General features: G+C 45.0%; 1 protein-coding gene across 6 annotated transcripts in view; it reads right to left on the bottom strand.

Moving 5' to 3' along the window:
- Window positions 1–15,898, bottom strand: part of LOC147894113 (phytyl ester synthase 1, chloroplastic-like) — a 65,704-nt gene that overhangs the window by 33,705 nt on the left and 16,101 nt on the right. For 5 of the 6 annotated variants that reach the window (XR_015542137.1, XM_087385197.1, XM_087385194.1 and 2 more), the window contains exons 4-5: window positions 7,946–8,125; window positions 7,679–7,776 (exon numbers count right to left, since the gene is read on the bottom strand). Coding sequence is in view for 5 of the 6 variants with exons in the window: in XM_087385197.1 (XP_087241323.1) it covers window positions 7,679–7,776; window positions 7,946–8,125 (278 nt within the window). In the remaining variant the exon portion in view is untranslated. The remainder of the gene's footprint in view (window positions 1–7,678; window positions 7,777–7,945; window positions 8,126–15,898) is intronic. The other variant, XM_087385199.1, reaches the window with a different exon arrangement.

The raw sequence follows: 15,898 nt of genomic DNA, 5'->3' as shown, positions 1-15,898 counted from the left end.
GGTCCTAGGATAGGAATGGTAGGAATGCATGGGTATGCATTAATAAATGGTAGGCATAAAAGAGTCATAGGCTAAGGGTAGAACAATGGGGTATGCCCAAGGGATGGATCCCAAGAGGCAAGGGAGGTTGTGACGTCTCGTATGCATGGAATGTGTGTATCAGGCATTATGCTTTCATATGTGGTTTGTGGATTGCATGAGCATTGTAGAGTGGTCAATAGCAAAAGTACACTCACGTGGGCACTCCTTCCATCCCATTTGGAGAGCCAATGCTTCTCAACTTATGCATCATTCTTCCACACATGCGCATCCTCCAACCGGTACGTGAGAAGTGGTATCAGAGCAGTGATCCTCTGACTATTGGACCTGTCATGTGAAAGCTGCAACATCAGCGCGACATCAATGCACAAAGGAATTTACCCAAGTGGCTTCGTACTCTCTGTAGTTCATTTTGCATTCTCGTGAAAAAAAATAAAATGAGAGAAGAAACTAAGAAGGAAAGGAGGCGTAAAAATTCGTGGGGAATCGTCTTTTCAAGAATCATGAATTCGAAGTCAATCTGCCTCACTCTGCGCAAAATTAATAGAAAGCCTGCGTCAGGCTGCGTGCCAACAAAGCTAGCCGCCATTCGAATTAGAAGTCCCTGTTATGGCCGTCGCGCAGTAATCCGAGTGTCTGACTCGTGTGTAATAAGGCCTTGTATAAGGCCTTGTGTAGGCCTTATGGAAGGCCTTGAGTAAGGCCTTGTGAGGCCTTGGGCTCCCCGTCGTCCCCAAGGCGCAGAGCGTGTGCCGCGTGGTGCACAACGCCAAAAGTGCCGCGATCTGCGCCACAAAATGCGCCTGCAGCCACACCAGCCTATGCCTACAACCATGTCGCCCCGCTGTCAACAGCCTCTGCTGCAGCCTGCATCCCTTGAAATCCCACACGCCGCCTCTAATCGCCATGTGGCGAGTGCAGCTGCCCCTGCCTCCTCTACCGCCGCACTGTCGCCTCTACCATCTGCAGTCTAGCTGCCGCCACTGACATGCCATAGTCACCCCTCCCTCTACCTACTACCCTCATTTCATTTCAAACCCACTTCCCTCGTATTTCAACCCCCCCTCCCTTTCATTTCAAAAAAAATCACTCCTCCCCTCGTACTTAGTTCCCTCTCCCTAGTTCCTCTCTTTAGTCCCCTCTCCCTAGTTCCTCTCAAGAGACGAGCCTTCCTCACACATAGGATGGATGAGATCATTAGATCATTTCGCGGAGGAGACCCAACCACTGAGTGGGGATTCCTCGTGGGAGGGAAAGCCACCCATCCCCATCACCGATCCGGGCGCGTGGCACACCTATGCATGCTCCTTATATGATGTCCCGAGGTAGACACCGCCAAACATGTCCACTATGCCCAGGCCCACTACTTGTCATCTATTCACTACGCAAAATGTGCAATCTACACTTCGCCAGCTCCACAACCGAAAAGCACAGGATCACGAAGGCCTTCGGACATAGCACTTTGCACAAGGGCAGGAGGTCCTAGCAGTGATCCTTGCACATATGTTTAACCTTGCAGTTTGCCACGGCTTCCCACCAGCATGAACCACCACTACTATCGTACCAATACACAAAGCAAGAGACCCCGGGGACACCAGAAACTATCGTACCCTCATGATTGGCCACACACTGGCCAAGATCTATGGATCGGTGCTAGAGACAGAGATCAGCAATCACACAGAGGCATAAGGGCAACGAGCACTAGGGCAGGCAGGATTCAAGAGGCAGCACTCTACTCTAAACCACATTTTGACTCTAAGAGCTATCATTGAGGAGGCGAGGTCCACACATCAGAAAGTCTACACGTGCTTCGTAGGCTTTTGAAAGGCCTTCAACACTGTTCCACGATCCCACATGATCGGGAGACTACAAGAGATGCAGATCCCACAGATACTGATTTGGGGTGTGATGAGCTTATATGAGTCAGTCAGAGGTAGGGTCCGTGCCCCAGGCGGCCTATTGGAGTGGGTCAAGAGTACCATTGGGGTGAAGCAGGGCTGCCCTCTCTCACCGACTCCTTTTGGACTCTACATTAATGAGATCACATCTTTCATAGATCGCATAGCTAGTGAGGGCTCATCACTAGGGGATCTCCTCATACTCGAGCGGCTACAGGTGACGATGGGATCCAGGATGATCCGATGTAAGCCCTCACTTCCACATGAGATAGTACAAGCAGAGTTCGGCATGACACCTCTCAGGTTGATGTCATCTTTCAGACAGTGACTTTCATCCACAGGGTGTGGGACTTACCCCATTGGAGACTTTCGAGATTGGCCCTAGAATCATCCAGACAACTCACCCAGAGCGGGGCAGACACATGGTATGCATGCATATCTACATAGCTTGCCAGGCACGGTATCCAAATGGATAGGCTTCCCCCCTTTCAGTACAGCATGGATGCACCTCCTGAGTTGATCCCGCAAGATGAGATCAACCGTATTATACGGTTAGACCTCCTCCAGCTTCACACATCCCAAACTTGGGGGGAGGACCAGGAACTCCCCACCAAGACCCAGTTCTATCGCGACCACTTCCTACGAGTATCAAAGGAGGGATTCATTATCAGACCCCAGTATCTCGAGGATAGAGAAGTATCTCATGCACTAAGGACTGCCATTGGTCAGATGCCGGTTTCATCCCATCAGCTAAGGATTGAGGCAGGGAGAGCAACGGGTATACCTAGAGAGCAGCGGATCTGCACGCTATGTACGCTGGGGGCGGTTGAGACAGAGGAGCGTTTCCTTTGTGTTTGCCGAGCCTACTATGGGATTCAAGGACGCTACCACTGTCTCTTCCTAGAGGGGAATGGCTTCGGCCCTTTGTCACGACTGATCCATTTCCATGACCATGTCTGTATCGGACTCTATCTGATGGAGATGCGGAGGCACGGGGAGGCGCTTCTACGACAAATCAAAGAGCAGCAAGGTTTAGTCAAACCACTACAGGACATACAAGGTGACCGAGCACAGTGGCACATCACAGACTTCTATACATTTGAGTCAGCCCCCAGACACAGTGGAGTGGAGGAAGAGGAGCTAGCCGATATGAGAGCAGTCTGGATGAGCAACCGGCATAGCACCGCCGAGAGAGGGACGCACAGGCCACATGTGCGACAGAGAGCCCCTAGAGTACACTCTATTGAGGTCCGACCTATCACAGCTTTCCTCAAAGGAGACCGACAGAGACGAGGGATCACTCTAGACATAGCCCAAAGAGTCCAGAGAGTGAGGAGACCGCGCCTCCCGCCACAACTCGAGACAACTCGACAAACGCGGATACGAGATATTTTCACAGCCCACCAGAGAGCTATCACTGTACTAGGCTTCAGTTTCGTCCCAACGCCTAGATAGATTGATTGATATGATATGATTATGATTATGATTATGTTTATGATTATGATTATGTTAGCATAGATTAGTACTCAGCAAGGGTCCTAGCGTACCCTTTGCTTCAGCCCACTGAGGCTTGTATGAGTTCGCTCTTCTGTGTGCTTTGTCCCATAGGCCCGCGAGGTCTCCCGTGGACGTTAATATATCTTTCTTTCTTTCTTTCTCCTTAGTTCTCTCACCTCCCCTCTCCTTAGTTAGTCCCCTTCCCTCTAAGTCCCTCTAGTTCCTCATATTTTCCCCTTTCTTTTCCCTTAGTTCCCTTTAATTCTCTTACCTTGCTATTTTATTTATTAAAAAGATAAAGATAAAAGATTTAAAAAAATTTGAAGAAAATAAAAGGAAAAGTAGAATAGAAATGGATTCCTACTAACCCTGATGGATAAAGTTGAATTAGGAAATGGTATCATGTTGGAAAGGAAAAGTAGAACGGAAATGGATTCCTACTAACCCTAATGGATAAAGTTGTATTAGTCTTTGTAGGAATGTCCAAAGCAAAGGAGTATATGGACGACACAACATGAAAGATAAGTACTATGTCTTTCTTATTGATTTATTTGAAAATTGGCTTTAAAGAAACATACTAATGTTGGATTTGTTTGGCAGGAGTACCAAATATGAAGATGAAAGATGGAAGTTGTTGAATGGAAGTTTATACAAGAACCTAATGAGTGCTAAAGACCATGAAGACAAAGGGGAATACCTAATAGATGAGGACATCTATGTCCCAAGCAAGAGGGCATGTCATGACACGATTTTGTAGTCTAGAATGTATTAGGCTAGCATGATCAAATGTAATAATTATAAGGTAGGCTAGGTAGGTTTAAATGGCCAAATGCCATATGGATAATGTATTGGATATGTTAATTGATTAATATATATGGACCATACACATGTAGGTCCTAGGATAGGAATGGGTAGAAATGCATGGGTATGCATTAATAAATGGTAGGCATAAAAGAGTCATAGGCTAAGGGTAGAACAATGGGGTATGCCCAAGGGATGGATCCCAAGAGGCATGAGAGGTTGTCACCTCTCGTATGCATGGAATGTGTGTATGAGGCATTATGCATTCATATGTGGTTTGTGGATTGCATGAGCATTGTAGAGTAGTCAATAGCAAGAGTACAATCACGTGGGCACTCCTTCCACCCCATTTGGAGAGCCAATGCTTCTCAACTTATGCATCATTCTTCCACACATGTGCATCCTCCAACTGGTACGTGACAGTAGGTGCTCTGCCTTGCAAAAGAAGGTTGGTCCACCATTGGAGCGCATTGCCCTTCAAAAAGGTGGCTGCCTTTCGGACTTTGGAGGATTCTGTGAAGTGTCAACCTGAGTAGGCAGCATCAAACTGTTGTACGAATGTCAAAGCCTTCAATCTGTCATGCATCCCATTGAAGGTCTCAAACTTTACAGTTGCCCCTCCCTCCTTGTAATCTTTCAATTTGCCTTTGAGGGTGAGATTGTCATAGATGGGGGGCTGTAAAAATGGTGGGGGCATCACTGCTCCCGCATTCTGAGCCATTCCACCCATACCCATGGTGGAATTTGGCATTCCAGGTCCCACTCCCTGCATCTGTGGCATATTCCAAGTATTGCCCATTGTCCCAGGCATTCCAGGTTGCATCCCAATGTTCGAGTACATCATATTGATATTTGCAAGGGGCATTCCACCCATCATAGGTTGCTGGAAATTCTGCATTCCAGGCTGCATGCTGCCCATAAAGCTACCCGGTATTCCACATGCCTCTGCGGATGGTGCCACCATTGCCAGAAAAACCAATCCCCCTCCAAAATATCCTAGATGCATCGTGGGATGAGGAAGGTCTTGCTGTCCCTGATTGACTGAATGAAAGTTGTTGGCATTACCCGCTACAGGGGTGATCGAGGGCATCTCTGAAGGCTATCTACTAAAAGAAACATGCCTAGGGGTCTTCTTGTGCTACTTATGTTTCTTCTGAGCTGTCTTTATGCTTCCAAGGGGAGCAACCATAGGGGGAGGAGCTTGCATAATCTCCATGACAACAAGTTGCAACTACGATAGGGTTCCCGCTACACTTTGCATTCGCAACTGAAAAAGGGCATTGGGATCAAGCTCCTCTGCCTCACCTAGCTCATCCTGTGAGTCCTCAATGGCATGCTCAGGAGAAACTGGCTGTACCCCACTATCCTGTTGGTCATCACCCCCGTTGATGGTATGCTCCTCTTCAAAGCTCTCTGATGCTCTATCTTCCTCCTGCCCCTCCTACTCAGAGATGGTCAATGACCTCTCACGATGCGACATGCTTGCTAAGATTGATGGCTATAGCAACAATTGCAATGAAGGTGTCCTTCACCCAACTCTACCAAGGCTCACCTCTATGGGAAGATGGTGACGATCCCAGCAATGGAACCACTCAAACCCCCCTTCGATAACTAAAAGGGCAGTGATCTTCTTCTACTTAGTCATGAACCTCATAAATAACCACAATGCAAGCTTCAGTCACTTCAACCACTGAGCACAACTTAGAAACAAACTTCAACAACAACAAAGGTGAGGCTAGAATGCCCCTGCTCAATGAAAATAGTACACAGTGCACCCACTGGCCCCAAATGGCTTGGCGCCCCTTACGGTATTTATTTAATGCTTGCTCCCTTGAGTGTCCTCTTAGCCATTCACCTGTTTAGAACAAAGAAAAAGCATGGACACACAGCTACCATCCATTGACAATGCTTCACACTCTGGTAGGGTTCAAAGCCCCATGCTTACTCCTTGTTATTCATTGCTGTCACCAAGCTTAACAGTAAGTATTTAAATCTGTCCCAAGCATTTGCATAAATACTCAGAGCTGTTACTAGTAGTCCATTATCGATCACACAGTTCCCTTGCCTGCGAGCAAACGCACACAAGACCTATGATGTGCTCAAAGTTCCAAATGAAGGCATAAGAGAATAACTGTCAACTTCGGAGCCACCAAACCAGCTCATGCATGGACTAAAGCATACCCATTAGAGAGCATTCTTTCCACACTACCTCGCTTGCTGCCCATGCAACCAAGAACCACTTGGCCAAGCACCAAGCCCAAGGCAGTCCCGTGCATAGGATGGGCTGATCCATATGTCAATCGTACGTCAGCCGTACGTGCATCTGCCTGCCAACCATACCTGATGACTAGATAGCCTGCAATCCGTACGAGCTCCGTACGCCTCTTGTAGAACAAAAGCAACCAAGCCAAAAACTATAGCTACACAAAGGCTGTACGTATGCTTCCTGTACAAATTCTACACAACCTATCTGTACACTTCCCGTATCTAGGAACAATACGGAAAGGCAATAACATTTCTGCAAGGCATGGCATGTAGGCAATTTTACACCCTCACAAATCGATAAATCCATTGGTTGTATAGCCCTCCACCATGGTTTTGGCACCTACTTCCAGGATACTCTAGGTAGTGAATTAGGATCATGTGACGTAGGCTGTATAGCAGCTAGCTGTCCATTTTGATTGCTCAAGAGTCCCATGGATTGCTGGTTTGTTTCATTTTCTCAGTTTCTAATAGATAGTTCTTTTCTTTGGAGATGTGCAGGCGGGCATGTGTGTGTGTTCTTGATATTGGGAACTCTGGACTCTAGAAATCATAGTCTTTGGGGAGTCTACTTTTTCCATGTTTACTATTCCGGACGTCGCTCAGGCAATCCCTTTATGATAGCTTGTCTATTCGCTAGATAGATTACTCAATTTACTTGTCTTACAATGAAATCATATGATATTGTAATTGTATGTCTCCTCTTTAGGGACGTCTTCTTGTAATATACAAATACATGGATTACTTTTTTATCCAAACTTTCAAAACTACTCAAAGTAGAGACGGGCCAATGGGTTCTTATTCCTCTCACTACCTCTTAAGACTACTCAAAACTACTCAAAGTAGAGGGCTTAGCAGCTCGAGAGTACATGTGGTCCTGGCAACTACTTCTGAAAGTTGAGGAGAAGATACCACGATATATTCCTAGTGCACCTGCATGGGGATGGCTGAGGCTAAGGTAATCCCCTTGTAGGATAGACACTCGGATGTGTGCAAGGGGTGGGCGGGAGAGGGATGGGGGGTTGGTCTTACAGTAAGAGAACATGGAGAGTGTAAAATATAAAAGTTAAAATGAGCTAGATTTTTGTTGAAACATCATTTTTGTTCACAAACTATTTCAATAGACAATACTATATCCTTTTTGTTTATTATAGGGGATACTTAAGAGTCCACGTATGCACCTATGCGGTAAAATGATGCGCTTTGCATTGAGCAGAAGCCTTTGCAGCCTGCCACCTTCTTTCACAGAGGATAGCACATGATCTTCTGCTGACGATAACTGCATGCAATCATACGAAATTCTTAGTCTTTAAAGATTATTTATGAGATACTTTACATAAATGAATTACAGACCATCATTTTCGCATCCGACCTGTTTTCTAACCCTTCACCCAGAATTAGAGCACTAGCTTCACCAAATTAACCTTTGTCATAATCTCAGCACTAACCACAAGAGTTGGAATCTTTATAGAGCTGATTTCTACATCATCAAGGCTAGTGTCATCATTTAGTAGTGAAAAACGCCATGCTGCACATGCAGCTGGAACTAAGTCAACTGGTGAGAGCATATTCAAATTGTCAGACCTTTTGACACGATCACGGTTAACCATAAGAGGTAACAATATGTCCTGCAATATAAAAGCAAATTCCAGTTGGCTTGTTTAGAAACTCAAGGAACAAGATTGCAAATCTCCGTACAAAAAAATTTGAAACACTCATGGCTCTAGCAAATATGCCATTGCATTATATATCATGCCTCTTCAACCTAGACAATGCATACACAATAATACATAAAGCGTTGCATTTCCCATCTATGTGTGCATGACATGCCAACATTTGAGAGTGGAAAGGTATGCTCTTATGTGGTCCATGGATTCTTTTTCCTGAGTAAGTAATCCAAGGAGACTGCAGGCCTCATGCTGCAATAGAAACTGAACTCTCACATAACTCCATAGTAGCCAACCAAAATAGAAAATTAAGTACTAGTTCATTTAGAAAGGCACATCCATCATGAGTGATAATGCACGATGCAAAAGTCAAAGGGGGGCAACGTACTAAGCATGGCAACGAAGACCCTCTTCTAGAGGGGTTTTTGCAATGCCACTACCATATTAGTGGACTTCATTACATGGTAGAAAGTGCTTGGACAAATATCTACAAAAATCCATCCCATTAGAAAAAGAGTGGATGAAGCATAGAAATGAATGAAATCTTTTTGATAAGTAAAGAATCCACGGAGATTGCAGGACTTGTACTATAATAAAGATAAACTCTCACACAACTCCATAGAAGCCAACCAAAATAAAGATCTACGCACTAGTTTAGTTAGAGAGATGTACTCATCATGAGTCATTATGCAAAATGAAGAAGTTGCAAAATCAACAGTAAAAAGTGTTGAGATATCGAGCTCCACTCGTGATATGCCAGGGTGACCGTTGTGCATTTATGTCACCGACTTGTTAGCTGCAGATGCGGTTGGTACACCGCCCACGAATAATAGCTGGATGACAGCTATCCTTATCTACTCTAGTTTGTGGCTCAGTTAGTATGCCACCTTAGTTAGTTGAGTTTGGTTTGAGACCCACATATAGGGTTCTTCTATTTCTTTGTACTAGAGTTCTTTTGGCTTTCACAACTAAGAAGAGGAAAACTGTTTTCAGCCTCCACCTGTGTGTATTCCCCCATTGTGTATGTGAGAAAGCCGCAAGTGAGACTCCTTCCCTCTCTCCCACTATCTTCACATGGTATCAGAGCCTTATTCGTGGTAAGGAGCTCAAGAAAGCAAACCAAGTTCGCGGTGTCCTGGTAAGAGGACCAGTGTTACTTTCCTATTTCGAGTTTGGGAGCAAATCTCTGCAGGTAGCACAGCCAGAAGTGCAAGAGTGCACTGTCTCAGATTGAGACGCCCTTCGCAGTGTGGCGAGAGGACAGTATATGTTGCGGGATAGGACGAAGCCCTTGGTGACTTTATTTTTTTGATTCGAGGCTATTTCGGGGCCCGTTTTGAAGGCGGAAGTTCTTCGCATGCACTCAGAAAAAGGCCCTGTTTTTACTATGCGACCACTGCTCAGCTGGTCGGTGAAAAGTTGCCGCAGAAATTGCATCGTATGCTTGTGTGCAAAGATATTGGGAGTTGCAGAATCATGCTTGTATTGCAGATGCACTTGCTTCCATTGGGTCGCCAGTGGAAGATGATGATCTAGTTTCTATGACCTTGAATGGTCTAGGAAAGGATTATGCACAGTTCCGGACATCCATTGCCGTCCGTGAAAATTTTCTTGATTTTGAAGAGTTGTTTGCTCTTCTAATTTCTGAAGAGCAGAGAAATGGGGGTGCATCTTCTTCAGGAGGAACTTCAAAAGAAACTGCCTTCTACTCAAATGCTGGAAGAGGTAAAGGTAGAGGTAGAGGTAGAGGAGGCCGATCTGCAGGCCGTGGTAGAAATCAAAATATGCAGCAAACTCAAGAAAACCAGTCCTATGGAGGAGAACGTGGTAACTCTAGATGGAGGGGGAGAGTACCTCTCAAATGAGTTTGTAAGGTTCCTGCAGGAGCATGGCATAAAGCAGCAATATTCATGCAGTCATACCCCACAGCAAAATGGACTTGCAGAAAGGAAAAACATGCATATTGGAGAGGTATCTCGGGCCATGCTAAATGAGAAAGATTTACCAGATTATTATTGGGCTGAAGCAGTTGCTACAGCAGTTTACATAATGAACAGAACTCCCACTGCAACAATACATGGCATGACACCAGAGGAGATGTATACTGGTAGGAAACCAGACATTTCTCATTTGAAAATTTTTTGTTGCATTACCTATGTTCATGTGCCAGATGAGTTGAGGTCCAAGTTGGATCCAAAAGCTGAGAAGTGTGTCTTTATTGGTTATTCTCTGCAGCAGAAAGGGTATAGATGCTATAACCCTTCTACTCATAAGTTTACAGTGAGCAGAGATGTTGTTTTTTATGAGATGAGCAGCTGGTATAAACCAGTAAATGTGATGATTGATGTAGATGCACAAAATGGTAATGCTGCACAGAATTCAATGCAGCAGTCACAAAATATCAATCACAAAATATCAGTGGATCTGCAGTGTCCTCTAGCAGTGGTTCACATACTTCGCCATGGACAGGCAGATTGAGATCAGGAGAATCTCCTCAAAGCAATGCAAATAGTGGTACGCAGGTATCACGAAAAGGAAAAGAGAAGGTAGATCAGCCCATGTTTGATGTGAATGCAGGTCACTCTTATGTGGATGGTGAATCCAATGGCTCAGAACAGAGCATTGATGATGAGTTGGGTATTCCTTCTGTTGTTACACCTGGAGTAAGGAAGACCAGGGATGTTTTGAGAGCACCTGGAAGTGAGCCTATTTTGCGCAGGTCTACCAGAGCTAGGTATCCTGTGAATAGGCTGAAATATGATGGATTTACAGCCATTCACTATGCCTATATGATCAAAGTGATACAGGAACCAGGACCCACTTCTTTTGAGCAAGCCATGGGAAATGAAAAATGGGAGAAAGCCATGGATGAAGAAATGGATGCCTTGGAAGCCAATGCTACATGGGAATTGGTGCCTTTGCCTAAAAACAAGAATGCAATTGGCTGTAAGTGGGTTTATAAGATCAAGCACAATGCAGATGGTTCTGTGAATAGATACAAGGCAAGATTAGTTGTCAAGGGGTATGCACAGACATATGGCATTGATTATGAAGAAACATTCAGTCCGGTTGCAAGGATGGCAACTGTAAGAGCAGTCATTGCTATGGCTGCATCAAAGGGATGGTCTTTACATCAGATGGATGTAAAGAATGCCTTCTTGCATGGTGATTTGCAAGAAGAGGTCTTTATGGAGCAGCCAGCAGGTTATGTTCATGCTATTCATCCTGAGTTTGTTTGCAAGTTGAAGAAAGCCTTATATGGCTTGAAGCAAGCACCTAGAGCATGGTCTGACAAGATAGGACAGTATCTTGTCACTATTGACTTTCAGATTTCCAAGGCAGATTTCTCACTCTATGTGAGAAAAACAAAGAAAGGGATTATGCTGCTTGTCATTTATGTTGATGATTTGATCATCACAGGTGATAGTGATGAAGATATCCTTCATGTGAAAATGCTATTGAAGCAGAAGTTTGAGATGAAGGATTTGGAAGAGCTGCGTTATTACTTGGGCATTGAGGTGATTAGATCACCAAGTGGGATACAGCTCTTACAGAGGCAGTATGGATTGGACATGCTGTCCAAATATGGGATGACAGGCTGTAAGCCTATTTCAGTTCCTTTGGAACAGAATGTGAAGCCGAGCACAGATGCAGGTGAGCTTCTGGAAGACCCTACTATTTACAGACGCATAGTAGGAAGTTTGATTTATATGACTATTACCAGGCCAGATTTAAGCTATGCTGTTGGATTGGTAAGTCAGTTTATGCAGGCTCCAAGGAAACGGCATTTGGATGCGGCTAGACGCATACTCACGTATGTGAAGTCCACATTGCAATATGGACTATTTTATGAGACTGGGGTTCAGATACAGTTGCATGGATACACTGATGCTGATTGGGCTGGTAGTATTTCTGATAGACGATCTACCAGTGGATATGTGTTCTCTTTTGGGAGTGCTGCAGTCACCTGGAGCAGCAAGAAACAGCCTATAGTTGCCTTGTCGAGCACAGAGGCTGAGTACAGGGGTGCAGCAATGGTTGCATGTGAGGTAGCTTGGTTGCATAAGCTACTTTATGATATGAATCAGTCTACAGATGGGCCAGTTGTCATTTATTGTGACAACATGAGCAATATACACTTGGCAAATAACCCAATCTATCATGCTAGAACAAAGCACATTGAGGTGCATTATCACTATGTGTGGGAGAAGGTTTTACTAGGTCTTATTGATTTAGTTTATGTCAGCACAGAGGATCAGGTAGCTGACATATTCACGAAGGCATTGGGCGCAGAGAAGCTGCGCAAGTTCAGAGACTTGCTTGGTGTGCAAGATTTGGGATTGAGCTCGAGGGGGAGTGTTGAGATATCGAGCTTCACTCGTGATATGCCAGGGTGACCGTTGTGCATTTATGTCACCGACTTGTTAGTTGCAGATGCGGTTGGTACACCACCCACGAATAATAGCTGGATGACAGCTATCCTTATCTACTCTAGTTTGTGGCTCAGTTAGTATGCCACCTTAGTTAGTTGAGTTTGGTTTGAGACCCACATATAGGGTTCTTCTATTTCTTTGTACTAGAGTTCTTTTGGCTTTCACAACTAAGAAGAGGAAAACTGTTTTCAGTCTCCACCTGTGTGTATTCCCCCATTGTGTATATGAGAAAGCCGCAAGTGAGACTCCTTCCCTCTCTCCCACTATCTTCACAAAAAGAGGCACTACACTAATCACCGCAATGAAGACCCTAGGGAAGATTGGTGCTATGCCATTACCATATTAGTGGATTTCCTTACATAGAAGAAAGTACTTGGCCAAATGTCTACTATGCATCCTATTTAAAAAAGAAAAGAGTGGATGAAGCTGACAAATGAATGTAGAAGTACCGCAAAAGGTTTCGCAGCTGGAGGACTCTTCTTGCAGGAGTAAGGACTTGCATAAAAGCATATATATGGAAGGCTGAACATTATTCCTAGGGATTTTTACTACCCCTTTAAAGATCACCAAAAGTGTGCTACCCCCCCCTTCCCCTTCCCCCCCTTTCCCCTTCTATTTGAAATGAGATCTCATGCAAAAGTAACACATTACTTATCAACCACTTATCATGTGGTTGCAGAAATCTGGCCCAACAGCCAAAGCAATCTAATAAGAGACAGGAAGAAAATGCGAATGCTGGCTGCACAGCACTCGGCACAAGTGCAAAGGAACCTATAGGTGATTCATGACATACTTGAACTATTGTCTTTGAAACTCTTGGAATAAAGGACAAACCAGTTGTGGTCGCAAAAATCTTAACTCGACAGACAAATGAGAAACATGTAGAAAATGCACCTGATGGTTGGAACAGTGCCAAAAGGAAATCTATTGGATGATTCATGACCTAATTTGGACTACTGGTTTCAAAACTCTTGGAATAGAAGACAAACTAATCTAGTGGAGAACAAAAACAAGATGAGTTTTAAAAGATTAATATTCCATGCTATAGCAAGCTATCCATAAAGTACCACTTGAATATAGCCAAACGATTTGTCTCTGAATTTCCACTTGAATATAGCCCATATGAGACGATACATGATGACATCACAGACTTCTCCAGGTAGGGAGATACCCTCCTCTTGGGGGACTTCAATGCAAGGATGGGACTTCAATGCAAGGACACGAGATAGACAAGTGGGCCTGCTACACTTTGCATATGAGAGAGATCCCCAATAGTTCCGGAGCTAGATGCAGCAGAGCTTGGGATATTGAGACACTCCGCAGATGCCCCACATGTAACAGGGTATAGGCGACATCTACTTGAGTGAGGAGCAGTCCATGACCTAACCATCTATAATGGTCTTTAGAGATGGCCATCATTTGGGGGACTCACTTGTTTCTCACATGGTGGTGGGACAAGTACAGTGACTACCTACTAGGCCCATTGGCCTTTGCCTCACGGATACACAACTTCTATAGCGGGAGATAGACTATCCTCACTCTCTATCCTACTCAATACTAACTGCAACTGCAAGATGATGCACTCAATACACAAAGTGATGCAGTGGATGTGAGTGAGAGAATCAGAGGGAGAGAATGTAGTGGACCTCCGAAGAGGAAAATAGACACAATTGAATAATGAATGCCCAAAGGGCTGAATACAACTGTATGAAGGGGCTGAAACCCTCATTGCAAAACTGGAAGACTAGACTACCTAGAGGAGGTGAATCCTCACTAGATCCTTGAAGAGGCTGAGGCTACCCTGCTAGTCTGTTGTGGGAAGGCCTGACTCAACTGCTCTGAAGGCTTGAAGGCCTAAGGAGTGGATGAAGAATGAGGGCCAAAGGCTGCCCTTTTATAGGCTGATAGGTCAGCCTGGCCGACTTGGTCAACGTCGACCGTTGACTAGGCCAATCAAAAAAGTCGACGTTGACCAAAAAGTCAAAAAGTCAACACGTTGCCTTTTGACCAAAACAAGTCAACTCCACATTTTCGACCTGCAAGGATGTGGCGTTGACTATGTGCTGATTGCTGATTGCGCATGGCTACCTGAATGGCTATATAGACGCCTGCATGGCCATTGACCTGGCTGCTTGTGCTGACACTAGCTAGCATGGCCAAGGGCGTGTGGATGTCTGTGACAACTTCATTGTACCTCCCCACTCAGAGTTGGCCACCCATACTTGGCCTTCCGTATCTCTACTATTATGCCAGCCACATGCTCCCACGCCTGCTCATGTCCAAATCCACTTTGATCGTGCCCTTGACCCAATATATGTGACACTTAGCCAGAGAGCTTCTAGTACTACTTGGAGACGATATAGACCTCGCCCGCGCCTCGGACACCCTTGTCTCAATAATATAGGACGCTACCACCAGATCTTTCCACGCGACCCGATCCTCATGGGCCCGAGATGGGAAGGTGCCTCAAAATCCTTGGTTCGACGACGAGTGGAGAGAGGTGAGAGCCCACCTCACACGGGAGCGAGCCTTGGGCCATTTGACATCATCTAAGGCACAACAGATGAAACCTCAATGTCATAAACATCCTTCTCTTTGCAATCACAAAATACTCTCTTGCTCTCCTTCTCTCCCTCTCTCTACAGGCACACTAGGGCCCGGGTCAATCGTCGGGCTGGACCCCCCCGAAGGTTTTTATTCATGAGGAGAAACTGAGTACAAGAGTTCAGCATGGAAGCTGCTGTTACAAATTCCAAAACGTGAATAATATTACATGAGCTCTTAGGCTCTCTTTCTTGGCAACAAGCCACTTGTCAAATTCTAAATTACTTTCCTAATTACATGCCACTAAGGGCAACTCTGGAGTCTTCAAAGCACTTGGTCACGCGAACAACCTCCTAGATGCTTGTTAGGGTCCATAGCGCTTGGGAAAACATAACCCTTCCTAGTCCCTGCAACAATTAATTAAAGCGCACCACCATGACACCCATTAATTATTAGCGCTTTGCATGAAAAAATAATAAACTGTGGACTAATCCTAGTCACGGTGGGCATCCCCACTGAACACATGTGCACACATAACAAATATATGAATATATTTATTCTCTGGTTGACCAGAGTCAATGCTCTTGATCATGATTAAGGGGCTTTGACCAAGGGTCGAGGCGCCTTAACTATAGTCAAGTCTCTCCAACCGAAATTGGCATAACTCTCTAACCGAAGTTGGCACATCTTGGTTAACTACAGTTAACCTTCTTGGTATAAACCAAGTCTTCCTGACCGAAATCAGGCTTACTTGACC

Source organism: Dipteris shenzhenensis, chromosome 14 (genome assembly GCF_047967505.1).
Source record: "Dipteris shenzhenensis isolate YYH24624 ecotype China chromosome 14, Dip_SZ_1.0, whole genome shotgun sequence".
Taxonomy (NCBI): Eukaryota; Viridiplantae; Streptophyta; class Polypodiopsida; order Gleicheniales; family Dipteridaceae; genus Dipteris; species Dipteris shenzhenensis.
Note: the sequence above shows the minus strand (reverse complement) of the source record. Positions and strands in the feature narration are given on the sequence as shown.